General features: G+C 49.7%; 4 protein-coding genes across 4 annotated transcripts, besides 16 other annotated features; all 4 read left to right on the top strand.

The window, feature by feature from the left end:
• Window positions 1-4,570: part of a sequence feature (areas merged during assembly that could not be assigned to a particular haplotype. This can correspond to areas where the two haplotypes were merged or to regions with more than two copies in the genome that were merged during assembly.) that runs on past the window's edge.
• Window positions 128-151: a sequence feature (AT_rich).
• Tc00.1047053511421.30 (hypothetical protein, conserved) lies at window positions 171-2,840 on the top strand (the record flags this gene model as incomplete). The annotated part of the gene is made up of 1 exon (XM_813703.1): window positions 171-2,840. One exon carries the CDS (start codon window positions 171-173, stop codon window positions 2,838-2,840), a length of 2,670 nt encoding a protein of 889 aa, XP_818796.1.
• Window positions 2,670-2,699: a microsatellite.
• Window positions 2,964-2,984: a microsatellite.
• Window positions 3,225-3,249: a microsatellite.
• Window positions 3,320-3,341: a microsatellite.
• On the top strand, window positions 3,379-4,587 carry Tc00.1047053511421.24 (hypothetical protein, conserved; the record flags this gene model as incomplete). The annotated part of the gene is made up of 1 exon (XM_813719.1): window positions 3,379-4,587. One exon carries the CDS (start codon window positions 3,379-3,381, stop codon window positions 4,585-4,587), a length of 1,209 nt encoding a protein of 402 aa, XP_818812.1.
• Window positions 4,571-4,593: a sequence feature (haploid, non-Esmeraldo-like haplotype).
• Window positions 4,594-12,124: a sequence feature (heterozygous, Esmeraldo-like haplotype).
• Window positions 4,673-4,695: a microsatellite.
• Window positions 4,828-4,855: a sequence feature (AT_rich).
• On the top strand, window positions 5,077-7,317 carry Tc00.1047053511421.20 (hypothetical protein, conserved; the record flags this gene model as incomplete). Its single annotated transcript, XM_813702.1, has 1 exon — window positions 5,077-7,317. One exon carries the CDS (start codon window positions 5,077-5,079, stop codon window positions 7,315-7,317), a length of 2,241 nt encoding a protein of 746 aa, XP_818795.1.
• Window positions 7,342-7,403: a sequence feature (T-rich).
• Window positions 7,558-7,585: a microsatellite.
• Window positions 8,268-8,309: a sequence feature (A-rich).
• Window positions 8,433-8,473: a sequence feature (GA-rich).
• Window positions 8,562-11,657, top strand: Tc00.1047053511421.10 (hypothetical protein, conserved; the record flags this gene model as incomplete). Its single annotated transcript, XM_813701.1, has 1 exon — window positions 8,562-11,657. The coding sequence occupies one exon, from the start codon at window positions 8,562-8,564 to the stop codon at window positions 11,655-11,657; it is 3,096 nt and encodes a 1,031-aa protein (XP_818794.1).
• Window positions 11,842-11,905: a sequence feature (A-rich).
• Window positions 11,997-12,039: a microsatellite.

Raw genomic sequence — 12,124 nt, 5'->3', positions numbered from 1 at the left:
CTTTTTGTTATCTGCATATATATATACTTTTCTGTTTTTTTGTGTGCCCTGCATGACATCAACAATGCTTGTATACAAATTCTTCTTGCTGGAAATTTGCTTTTACATTTTTCTGCTGTTCATGCTCTTTTTAAATTATTATTATTATTTTGTGTTTTAGTCGGTACTGCATGGAGGAGCGGGTGCCGCCCAATGCGTGGATCGCGTTGCAGGCATTTGTGGAAGATGGCAGCGTTGAGGCCGGGGCGTTTTTGCGCGACCTTCTTCGCCGGGCGGCTTTTACCGCGAATATAACTCGACGGAGTCTTCCGCCACTTTTCTTTAGGGAGGCAGTCATGAAGTTTTACGAGGGGACCCTGTCAGCTTCCTCTCTGCTTCTCGTGACAATTCTCAACCGTCTCTTCTGCATGCAGTTTATTCCAGACGCAATGGCACGTCCTGTCAATGACGAACGACCTTCCGACCTTGCCGACTTGCTGCAGTTTTACGTGGACTTTCTCGGCGCAGCCAATCTCCCAGCGCCAGTGATGGAGCAGACATACTTGTGTGTGTCATCGTTGCTTCTCCTACAGTCTAACTTAAGTGTGGTGGAAGCACTCTTGGCCGTCTTTGGAGGTGTCGTACCTGAGGTGGCGAGAGAAACCCGAAGTTTGATGAAGTTGTTGTCAGGCATGATGAGCGTGTTAAGCGACCATCGTGTTTCTATCGGTCCTGTGCGTCGCTCGACCCAGCGGATGCGCATACAAAATAACATGCACCTTCTATTGATTTCCATTATTGAGGAAGATGTGAGTGCGCAGGCGTCAATCATCACGCAGGGGGTGTCTTTCTTAATGGAGGTAAGCGTACACGAGCCGCAGGAAATCGCACCGTTATTCTGGGCCCAGTTGCCTTCCTCAACGTTTTGGCGGTTGGCGTTGGAGCGGCTGCATCAGGGGACAGCAAAGGAGGATATTCTTAGGGCCGTGTGTGCTGTGCTTCGAGCCATCACGGTGCTCGACGCCAGTGCAGTTTCACTTCTTTTGTCGGCGCTTGAAGTTGTGTTGGACAGCCGTACACATGCGCCCCTGTTGCACGTCTGCCGCATTATAACATCTTCTCTGGAGTCTTCCGTAGAGGAGGTTGTGGTGCGGTTTGGTACCGAGCATGTACTTTATCAAGCTTTGGCGTCGGGTGCGCAGACTCTGAAACGTGCTTTAGAGCAACCGGAGGCGGTAGTGGCGTCATCGTTGGAAGTCGGTTTGGCGCTGTGCGAGGGTCTCAGCGTCTTGTCGCAGGTGCTGATGCTTCTTCCCGTGCCAGAAATGGAATTGACCGACGACCCGGATGATTATGCGATTTTCGTGGAAGGAATCCAACGAAGAAACACGCAGAAGAAAGAGGCGTTCGGACGACTGGAGGGGTTTTTGAGGGGTTGCTTAGCGTCGTTGCTCGTATGGCTTGGGCGCTTGACTGCTCATGATGTGAGGAGTATTGCCGCGTACATCATCCAAAATGACAACGATGAGATGGCTGTGTGGCACGATGAACTTTCGGTGGCATTGTTTACGACTTATGAACGACTTTGCACTTTGCTTTCCCCTTCAGAAGATAAAGAGATACGGGCTCTAGCAGCAGTGGGCTGTTTAACTGTGGCTGCCTGGGATGCTGAGCTTTCCTACATCGCCTTGGTGCCATACGGTGATGCTGCGATTCAGCATCAGCAGCAACAACATGCCCCACTCATGCCGGTTGTTGTTTCTCGTCATCAGAGAAAATGGGGGCCTGAACAGAGGGAGTGTGTGGTTTCTTCACTGATGGCACTTTTGCGGGTTGCAGTTATGATTTCAGGCGATGTCGCAGCCGCTGCCGCCATTGGCGAGTCCTTGCGTGAGCTAAATGCTCCTTTTCTGCCATGTATAGCGGAATATCTTTGGCAAGGTCTTTATTTGCCTTGTGGGGACGACAAGACGCCGCGGAGTGTGCTTGCGTCTTATCTATCGAACATACTGGAGCAGGGTGACATCTCACTCCCTACTGGGGCTTTTGAGGACTCGCAAATGGACGATTACTCATTGGCTGAGCTGCGCTCTTGTGTGTTGAGGTCTCTGCAAGACGTTTTGCGTGTCATGGATTTGCTGCAGCGTATGGAGCCTGAAATTGTTCAGAGTCACCGTGTGGCTGAGCGGATAACGAAATGGGTGCAAAAAACCCTGGCCACAGGGTTACTAGAGATTGAACTGTACACTCGGGCCTTGCAGCAGTGGTATATTGTAAATCCCTTCCATTTTTGTATAACGTGGAGGCTGATGCGTCCATTGGAACCCACATCAGCGGCTGGGCTCCTTGCAGATGCATTGGAAAGGTTTGTTTCTTGCAAAAATGAATCGGGAGACATGAATTGGCCTATTGAGAGTGACTGTTTCTCCCCGTATGTGTTGGATACAATAGCTCAGAGCCCGTACGCCCCACGGCTTTACCGTGTCCTTTATTCTCTTATCTCGAGTAACACATATATGGGTGATGGCAGCGCACATTTCCGCCTGCGTGCGGTGGTTCGAGGCGGCAATACACTTCTCCAGAGTCAGTACTGCAGCCCCACTCTCACGTTTGAGCTGTTCTATGCGGCATCAAAGGAGTACGTTAAATTACGTCACGAGTTGTCGGCTGCGTCGTCGTGTTTGGGAACGGATAATGATGATGATGATGACGATGGTGATTTGCTGAGGGGTATTTCGATGCTTGGCAAAGTGGTGCGGATGGACGGAGTGCGGATTCCGTCGAATGCTCCTGCGTGGTTACACGAAGTGCGAAATGCCGTTGATGAATTTGAAATTCAGGGAGTTTTTAAGGCCATTTAATAAAAACTTGGGCACATGTTTTTCTTCCCATTCTCTGTTGTGTCTGTGTGGGGCATTTCTTTATTACGTCACCCACGTTGAGGTGCTCTCTTCCACTCCGTTTCTCTTTATTTATTTATTTGATTTTTTTTTTTTTTTTTTTTTCCCCTTTTTGCTGTCAGGAGGTATTCCGCAAGGGAGAGAGCTCTCAAGGAAGCGAAGAAATTTTAGGGGCCGCTTGTGGACGTAGGCACAATCGTAGCAGTTGGTCTTCGTGCTCCTTTTTTTTGTTGTTTTTTTGGCATTGGCTTTTTTTTTTTTTCTTGTGTGCGGTTCGTACGACACACGTGGCCTCTCGGACTTTCTCCGGTCCGCACCGCCCCTCTTTTGTTGCGAGGGATCAACTGGTGGTGGTGGTGGTGGTGGCGGTAGAGCGAAGGCAGTCGGTTTTTTTTTTGTTTTAAAAGTTTCTTGTTTTTAGATTTTTGAATTTGTTGAATTTTTTATTTTTATTTTTATTTTCCGCCGTCGGTAGTTTCCGTTTCTGCTTGCAACGTGAATGCCTCTTTACGTCAGTAAAGGGGAGTCGACAAAAACGACAACGTATTTATGGAGTAGCGTAATTCCCCGTGGGGATACTCCCCCACATGGCTGCTGCCATTCACTGGTGAACTACAAGGATGAATTTCTTGTTCTCTTTGGGGGTGGCGCCCTCCATTATGTATACAACGATGTATACTGCTTTGATCTCAAAACCTTTACGTGGACTTACAAGGAAACAATCAATGGGGACATAGTTGCCCCACGCATTAGTCACTCCGCCGTTGTGTATGGCGATAATATGTATGTGTATGGTGGATATCATTTATATATGCCTGTACTATTCTCGGAGGTTCTTGTACTTAACTTGAAGACATTTACCTGGTCATGTTTACATCATGCACCGCCAGAACCAGAAGGCCCGGGAGAACGACGCCTACACAGTGCTCATGTGTACCGCGATCACATGTACGTTCTAATGGGGGAGCCATGCAGTACGTCAACGTGTTTCTGGTATTTAGACTTCAATACACACAAATGGCATCCCGTACAATCTTTTGGTCTTTTCGGGAAGCCTATAGTACCATTGATAGGCCATAGTGCGCAGGTAGAGGGTGATTATTTATATGTCTTTGGGGGATATCATACACATACGATGTCTCAGACGGGAAGCTTTGTCTACAGCAATTCCCTTTTCTACTACCACTTCCCAACGAACATGTGGCGTGAGGTATTACCATATTGTGGCCCTCGCCCCTTTCCACGTTACTCTTCTGCGATGGTTGTGCTGCAAGGACGTGTGTACATCCATGGCGGTGACAACGACGGAAATGTCTACTTTGAAGACTTTTGGTGCATTCACACTAAGACACAACTTCCGCGGTGGATAGATCTTACTTTGAGCTGCGGGAAGGCACATCCAAGCGCTCGCAGCGGCCACGCGTATGTTCTTGCTCAAGGCTCACTCTTTGTCTACGGTGGAGAGTTGCCAGGGGACACGGATGTGCTTTACTACTCAAATCGTTTCTATCGTTATCCTTTGGGCCTCTTCACACATTTGTCATTGACGGAGCTGGCCTCCCGCTGGCTGGCGAAATCCAATCAGGTGAATGTAAGGGTACTTCAAGAGTGCATTCCTCGCGGGCCGAGGGCGGCGTTGTCTCGCAACTCACCGGAGGCGGTAACGGAGGACGTGGATGCACTTATGCCATGCACCAGATCGCTGTGAATACGAAGGGATTGTGTGGGGGAGCACGAAGAAAAGGGCGGAGAAGTACCGCCGGCCAGTCACATATTTGCACTGACAGAATTTGAAAAAAAAAAAAAAAAAAAAAAACATTAAAATAATGATATATACATATATATCAAAATAAAAAGTAAAACAGTCAAACAAAGGCGGATTTTTTCTTTAAAAAAAAAAACTTTTTTTTTGTTGTCATTACCCTTTTTTTCCATCCCTGCTTGCTGGTATTTTATGTTATTTTATTTTTATTTTTGCTTCTCATTGTGGGGGTATTTTGCTTGCCGCGTGTTTTGTGCTTTTCCTTCTGATTGCTGCTCTTCTGCACGCACTTTATCTGCTCTTCTACAAATTGTGATCGTTTGCAACCGCACCAGGGGAAGGGGAAAGAAAACAACAACAAGAGAAAGATACGATTGGCGGCGGCACTACTCCATTTGTCACAGGGGCGGGGCGGGGGGTGAAAAACAACAAAAAATGACGGGTCAAGCGCTGACGGTTCTCTCGTTGCTCTGCACACGGGCGTTGGTGGTACTCAGTGAGGCGGCGCCGTCCATGTCGACTGCACGATATTTAAGCTCCGTTGCTGCATCAACGGCCACACTGTCTTCCAACGCAACTGACGCGATGCTGCTGCGCTGTGCAAATGATTTTGTACAGCGGTTGGCCTCTCTGCTTCCGCTTCTTCGTACGGCGGAACCCCTCCAAGAAGATGTGGCGATTGGCATTTTTCGCATCGCCAAGAGTAATGGTAGTGGAAATATTTCTCCGGCTTGTATTGACAGCCTCTTGAAGGAGGTAGATGAACGGCTTGTGGGACCTCAGTTCGCAATTTGGAAACCGCAGACGGTTTTGGCGTCTCTTCATGCCATTGCCATCGCTTCGCCATCGGGGCCGTTGAAAATGGTGGACACTCTTCTTTTTTGTGCGAAGGAGCAAATCTCACAGCTTGATGAGCGAAAATCGGCCCGGTTACTGTGGTGTGTTGCCACGCTGCGGAAGGAATCAGCGCACGCCACCTTGTGGAGGTTGTTGTGTGGACGTCTTGTTCGTTTTTCAAGGGCCTTAACCTCTTCCAGTCGTTCTTTGGTGGTTGAGGCGCTCATTATTGTCCAAGAGTGTACGTGTGATGCACAGCATGAGTTGCTGTGTGTTCTGCATGAGAATCGTCTCGCAGTCCAAGAAGGGGAGGCATTTGACGGCGAGGAGGTGATGATGATGGGGTATGACTACCAGGCTCTCAAGGAGCGACTATTGTCGGATGTCCACCTGCTTTCTGTGGATTCTATTATTCATATGGTTTCCCAGGCCTTTGGCACATCCTCGGATGGCTCAGACGAGGCAAACTACTTAATTCAGCACCTTCTTTCTCGTCCCCTCAAGCCGGTGGTGTGCCGTGAGCTTCTGGAGCTTCTTGCAAAGGTTGGGAATAGTGAAGTTGCACAGTCACTTCGAATGAAGGCGGTCGAATGCATCCGCGGTGAGTACGGCCAGGGTTCCTTTGGAAAGCACGATCCCATACGCGATCTCGCTACCGTGAGCATCGCTTTTGCGTTGGAGCGACAACAAACCCTTGCTGTGAGCGCAGGGACAAGAATGCTTCTCGAGGACCTTATTGCGAGGTGCCATGGCATGAGTGATGGTGTGTGGGACCGCTATAGTGGTCGAGTCACGGGGGTGCTGGCGGTGGCGCTGGATGTGTTGGCATCTTTTGTCCAGACAGGTAAGAAACCACCGTCTCTCACCGGAATTTATCATCAACTTGAGCAATTCCCTGAATCATGGGAGCGAGGTTCTTCCCCCTCGGCGGTGATCACAGAGTGTGCTGCTTGCGTCTGCAGCGCATGTCATTTGCTTCGTGTCCTTTCTTTGCTGAATAGTCCATTTTCGACAGCGGCGCCACCATCTTCTGTAGAGACGGCGACGTTAGGCGATGGGAACGGCACCCATGGAAGTCTTACAGAGGCGTTGCTGCGGCGTTGTACGGATGTGTTTTCTCGGGAGGGCACGCTACTTCCCCGTGCTGTTGTGTTTGACATGTGGCGAGCCTCCACTGGGGTGGAGGGGACAAGTTCCGCCGTCCTGCAGCCGCTCATGGAGTTGCTATTGAATTACACGGAGAAGCATCCTGCGGACTTCCCACTGCGAGAAGTTGCAAAGTTTTTTGGGACCGATTGCCATCGTTTTCCTGCGGAGGCCTTTGAACTTTTCGTGCGATGCCTGAGGAATGAGTCTGACAACGTCGCGTCATCTCACCTGGACATGTTGGTATCGTCAATGGAGGGTGTTGCGGCTCGAGGAGACAAGGCGCTGCTACAGCGGCTCCAGCTGATGCTCTTTCTTCGCCCAATTGGTCACGAAAAGGCACTCATACATGCCGTTTTATTTAAAACGCCTCAACTGGTGCGATTGTTCAACTGCTGCAACACTGCATCCGACCTGACAGCTTCCATGCAGGCTACGCTGCTTGAGCTAATGGTCAGTTCCTGCGGGCGCTGCACGACGATGGAGGAGCTGAACACGGCGGCGTCGCTTCTTCCGCACATTGAGCGTGGGGCACTGAAGGACGCACTTGCGTGGGCGCTTGCGGCCAATGCGCAGCGGATGCATCCAGCGGTGACACCCGATGTGCAGAAGGCGCTGTTGATTGTATATCTTCAGAAAGGAGGTGTCGCTGTGGAAGAAGATCTTCTGCAGGCGCTGAGACGTCGGGCTTAGACCGCCCGCTCAAAACACTTACCCAAGAAGAGGAGGAAAAAAAAAGCAACAAGAAAGGAAAAGAAACAAGAAGACAGGGAAAAGAATAAGTATGGCGGTAACAATACGAGAGGATACGGACAATCGGGATCGTACCACCGTAGACGCAAACCGAAGCAATAGGTAGATAAGAGATGTTGCTTTTATCGTTGCCATTTTTTTTTTGTTTTAATCAACGGTTGATTCCCTTGTTTTTTTTTAATTTATTTATTTATTTATTTATTTTTTTGCGATTTTGCCGGAATGGTTGTCACGCAGTAGTCACAAGAACCGCCCAGAAAAGGGAATTAAAATAGGCGTTAAATAAGGGGGATATTGGATGGAATAACGAAGGAATGAATGTCCTTGTCAATGGCAGTCCATACCGCAGCAGGACAGGAACGTTAGAAATTAAGCGGCGCTTTGGTTTTGGTGCCGTTCTTGTCAGTTACGAGGGGAATAGACCGTGCATAGCTCCCGTGGATGCGTTGGGACGATTTTTGGTTCGTGACGGCTGCTCATATGATGTGTACTCCCTGCAGACCGGTGAATCCAGTCTTATGACTAGATTGGCCTTACAACGCGATGCGAGACTCTCACAGCGCGAAACACTCTTGTCAGAGGTGTCGTCTCAGCTACCGGAGCGCAAGAGAGTTCGCAGCATCACTGCGAAGACCCCGAGGCGCAAAGGGAATTATGTGCGTTTTGTGCAAATCTTTTTGAAGAGTTTTCAGTCTGTCTCATTTGCGGACGCGGCGAAGGAATGGCGGCTTTTTTCTGAGGAGTTGAAGCGGACGGCGCCTGTCGAAGAATTGTTGGAGCGCGTGCGGGCGAAAGGGGCGTATCAGCCCTATTTGGCCTGATGTCGCGATGTCGTCTGTTTTGTGGCTGTTTTGTTACGCTTGTTTACTTTCACTGAAACAATCTCCTCATCTTCTTTTTTTTTTTTTTTCTCTCTCCTGTTTTTTTCTCTTAATACGACATTTATGCACCCTAAATGGAAGCGAATCAATAACGTGAAGATATACCGTTACCTGGATGTTACGTGGCGTCTTATTTGTGGCTTTGTGTTACTGATCTATTTTTCCTTTTCAGCGCTCCCTCTTCCACCTTCTCTCTCTCTCTCTCTTCCCCCCTCCTGGAAACAGCAGCAACAACAACAAAAAACCAATAGACAAGGGAGTTACGCTTTCCTGTAAACGCGGCGGCAGTATCGGGTGAAAGTAATGGATTACCGGGGCCGCGCTATTGCCTTGTACCAGTGCTACGCGCCGGAAAAGATGGCCGGCGTTGATGCGCAGCTTTCGAAGTACGAGGGCCGTGAGGAGGAGTTTATTCAGGCTATTATCAACAAGTACGGTCCAGAACCGGATTCTGCGGAGGGAATTGCCGAGAATGAATATAATGCCCAAGAAGGGGAAGAAGATGAATGGTATGCGTACTATCGCCAGCGTCTCGTGAACTTTTACACCGTTTACGCCTCAGAAAAGATTGATTCCGTCGACAATCAGCTTAAAAAATACGCTGGACGCGAAGAGCCACTTTTTGAGGCTTTGGTAGCCAAGTATGGACCCGAGCCGGAATACGAGAATGCCGATGAAAATGAAAAAGAAGCGGCTGATAAGAAGAACCTTGCTTATGAAAATGCCGGTGAAAATGAAAATAAAACGGGTAATAAAGAGAAACTTTCTTATCGTGACAGAGTTGTAGCGTTGTACAACTTGTATGTTCCCAGCAAGCTGGGTAACGTGGACGCGCAGTTGGAGAAGTATCGTGGCCATGAGGAGGAGTTCATTGCTGCACTGGAGCAGAAGTATGGTCCCGAGCCATCAGTTGCGGAGAGTGCCTCACCAGACTACCGCAGCCGTGTTGTGTCCATCTATGAGCGCTATGCCCCTGGCAAGCTGGGTGACGTGGACGCGCAGTTGGAGAAGTATCGTGGCCATGAGGAGGAGTTCATTGCTGCACTGGAGCAGAAGTATGGTCCCGAGCCATCAGTTGCGGAGAGTGCCTCACCAGACTACCGCAGCCGTGTTGTGTCCATTTATGAGCGCTATGCCCCTGGCAAGCTGGGTAACGTGGACGCGCAGTTGGAGAAGTATCGTGGCCATGAGGAGGAGTTCATTGCTGCTTTGGAGCAGAAGTATGGTCCCGAGCCATCAGTTGCGGAGAGTGCCTCACCAGACTACCGCAGCCGTGTTGTGTCCATCTATGAGCGCTATGCCCCTGGCAAGCTGGGTGACGTGGACGCGCAGTTGGAGAAGTATCGTGGCCATGAGGAGGAGTTCATTGCTGCACTGGAGCAGAAGTATGGTCCCGAGCCATCAGTTGCGGAGAGTGCCTCACCAGACTACCGCAGCCGTGTTGTGTCCATTTATGAGCGCTATGCCCCTGGCAAGCTGGGTAACGTGGACGCGCAGTTGGAGAAGTATCGTGGCCATGAGGAGGAGTTCATTGCTGCACTGGAGCAGAAGTATGGTCCCGAGCCATCAGTTGCGGAGAGTGCCTCACCAGACTACCGCAGCCGTGTTGTGTCCATCTATGAGCGCTATGCCCCTGGCAAGCTGGGTAACGTGGACGCGCAGTTGGAGAAGTATCGTGGCCATGAGGAGGAGTTCATTGCTGCTTTGGAGCAGAAGTATGGTCCCGAGCCATCAGTTGCGGAGAGTGCCTCACCAGACTACCGCAGCCGTGTTGTGTCCATCTATGAGCGCTATGCCCCTGGCAAGCTGGGTAACGTGGACGCGCAGTTGGAGAAGTATCGTGGCCATGAGGAGGAGTTCATTGCTGCTTTGGAAAGGAAATATGTTTACGGCAGTGGGTCTGCATTGCCGTCCTTATATGTAAGTGGAACTTTGTCGCCAGTTGTGTCAGAAAAGGCAGGTAGCTCACACCAAATGGTGCTTATGGGAATGGCCTTGACTACAATTATGGAAGAGGAGAGTGCCAGACGGCTGGAGCTGCTGGAGGCTTTTACTGCTGGATTGATGAGCTTCAGTATGGATGCCGAGTCCGAGAGGCGTTTGAAAGTGGAACATCAGGAGCAATTGGCGGCGGCTGTTTTTGAGGAGTTTTTTATTCGACTTCACATTATTGCTGAAGAGGCGATGGGCCATCCCGTATTGGAGCATCCGCACTTTCCGTTTGTGTCGGATAAGAGTGCGGATGCTGTGGCACGTTTCTTTGCGGCATTGGGCACGACAAATGTGAACGGCAAAGCGTTTATTGTGGCTTCAGCGTGTCGTCTTCTCTTTTTCGAGGCCGTTGGTGAGGAGTTGTTGGAGGAGCCACAAGGCGAACTTGTCTCGCTCGAGGAGTTCCGCCAGTTACTGACCCGCGCTTGTCACTGCGAGAAGGATGTCGTGGCGAGGTTGCAGAGTTTCGTGTCGATGGCAAAGCGACAGGAGCGACCTACAGTCCTCACGGCACCTCGGGAGCTTTGCGCGGGGTTTTGGGCCTACAGATGTGTGAAACCGTGCGTTGCGGAGGATTGGCAGCGTGTGTGGGTCGTGCTGGAGAATGACACACGGCTGGTGATCCGGCGGCCGAATATAAAGAAGCCAGAGCTGACAATCCCTGTCGGCCACGTGATTAAATGCCAGCTGTCTTCGATGCTTGGGACCCAGGCACCACGGTCGTGTGCCAAGAACGGATTGTACCTGCAGCTTTCAAGTGGCGTCAATCCCGTTTTGTTGCTGTTATGCCCTCAGCGTGTGGCGAATGCACAAGCGCTCGTCAAAATGTTTTTTCGCGGTGTTCCCCAAAAAACGTCGGGGATGACGAGAGATGTCGTCGCCGAAGCTAAAGATGCGCTGATGAATAAAGGTGAAGTTAAAATTTCACCTCCCGCTGCTGGTGAGATTTGCCGAACTGAGGACGCATGTGTTGCGACAATTGTGTGGTGTTGTCGCGGTGGCTGCAGTAAATTTGTTCGTTCCGTTTGGACTTTGGTGGGTGACTCCATCGTGCACCAAGCCGTGGGGGAAAAGGAGAATTTTACCTGGAGCCTGGCAACACTGAAGGATGTCTACCTCGTCAACGAGCTTGGCATGAGGCCACCGGTGCCCACTGCAAAACATGGTTTTGTTGTACTACTCGAAAAGGGATCGCTTTTCTGCTGCACGGAGACTGCTGCTGCTCGCGACGCGCTTGTCGGTTACATGAAGCGGGTGGTTTTCAAGCATTTCCTTCAGTCAAATCAAAAACGCGCCTCCGCTCTCACTTCACTCATGACGGAGGAAAGTAAAGAGGGGAAGGGTGGTGCACCTCTGGCCTCCGCGAAGCACAGAGTACCCGGCGTTGCTCATTCTTCATCTCGCTGATGACCGAAAATTTTTTTTTTTGTTGTTGTATTTTCTTTTGATTGTTATATGGGGGCGTCTTGGTTTTGGTCTCTGCACGCCCATTCGCACCTCTCTTTCTTGTCGTGCACTTTAATGACCTGTACCTGTGGTGAAAACCACAAAACTTTTTTAGTGTTTTCCGTTAGATAAGCGTCTGCGTGTCTTTTTTTCTCTCTCTCTCTCTTTTTTTTTCCCTATTCCTTTTTTTTTTTTTTTTTTTTTTTTTTGTGTGTGTGTGTGTGTGTATGCGCATTGGCAAGAACGTAATTTTTTTTTTGCCACTCCTGTTGGCATTTATGTTCTTTTTTTTTTTTTTTTTGTTTGTGTGTATTTATGTATGTATGTATGTGTATATGTGTGTCTCACTTTTGTGCCATTGGCTTTTGCCCGTTTTTGTTTTACCATGCAATTTTATGGCGTTACATTAATTTACTTCGACGGCGCTG

This window comes from Trypanosoma cruzi, genomic scaffold, assembly GCF_000209065.1.
Source record: "Trypanosoma cruzi strain CL Brener 1047053517117 genomic scaffold, whole genome shotgun sequence".
NCBI classification, from domain to species: domain Eukaryota; phylum Euglenozoa; class Kinetoplastea; order Trypanosomatida; family Trypanosomatidae; genus Trypanosoma; species Trypanosoma cruzi.
The sequence above is the reverse complement of the archived record's forward strand: the minus strand, read 5'-3'. Positions and strand labels throughout refer to the sequence as shown.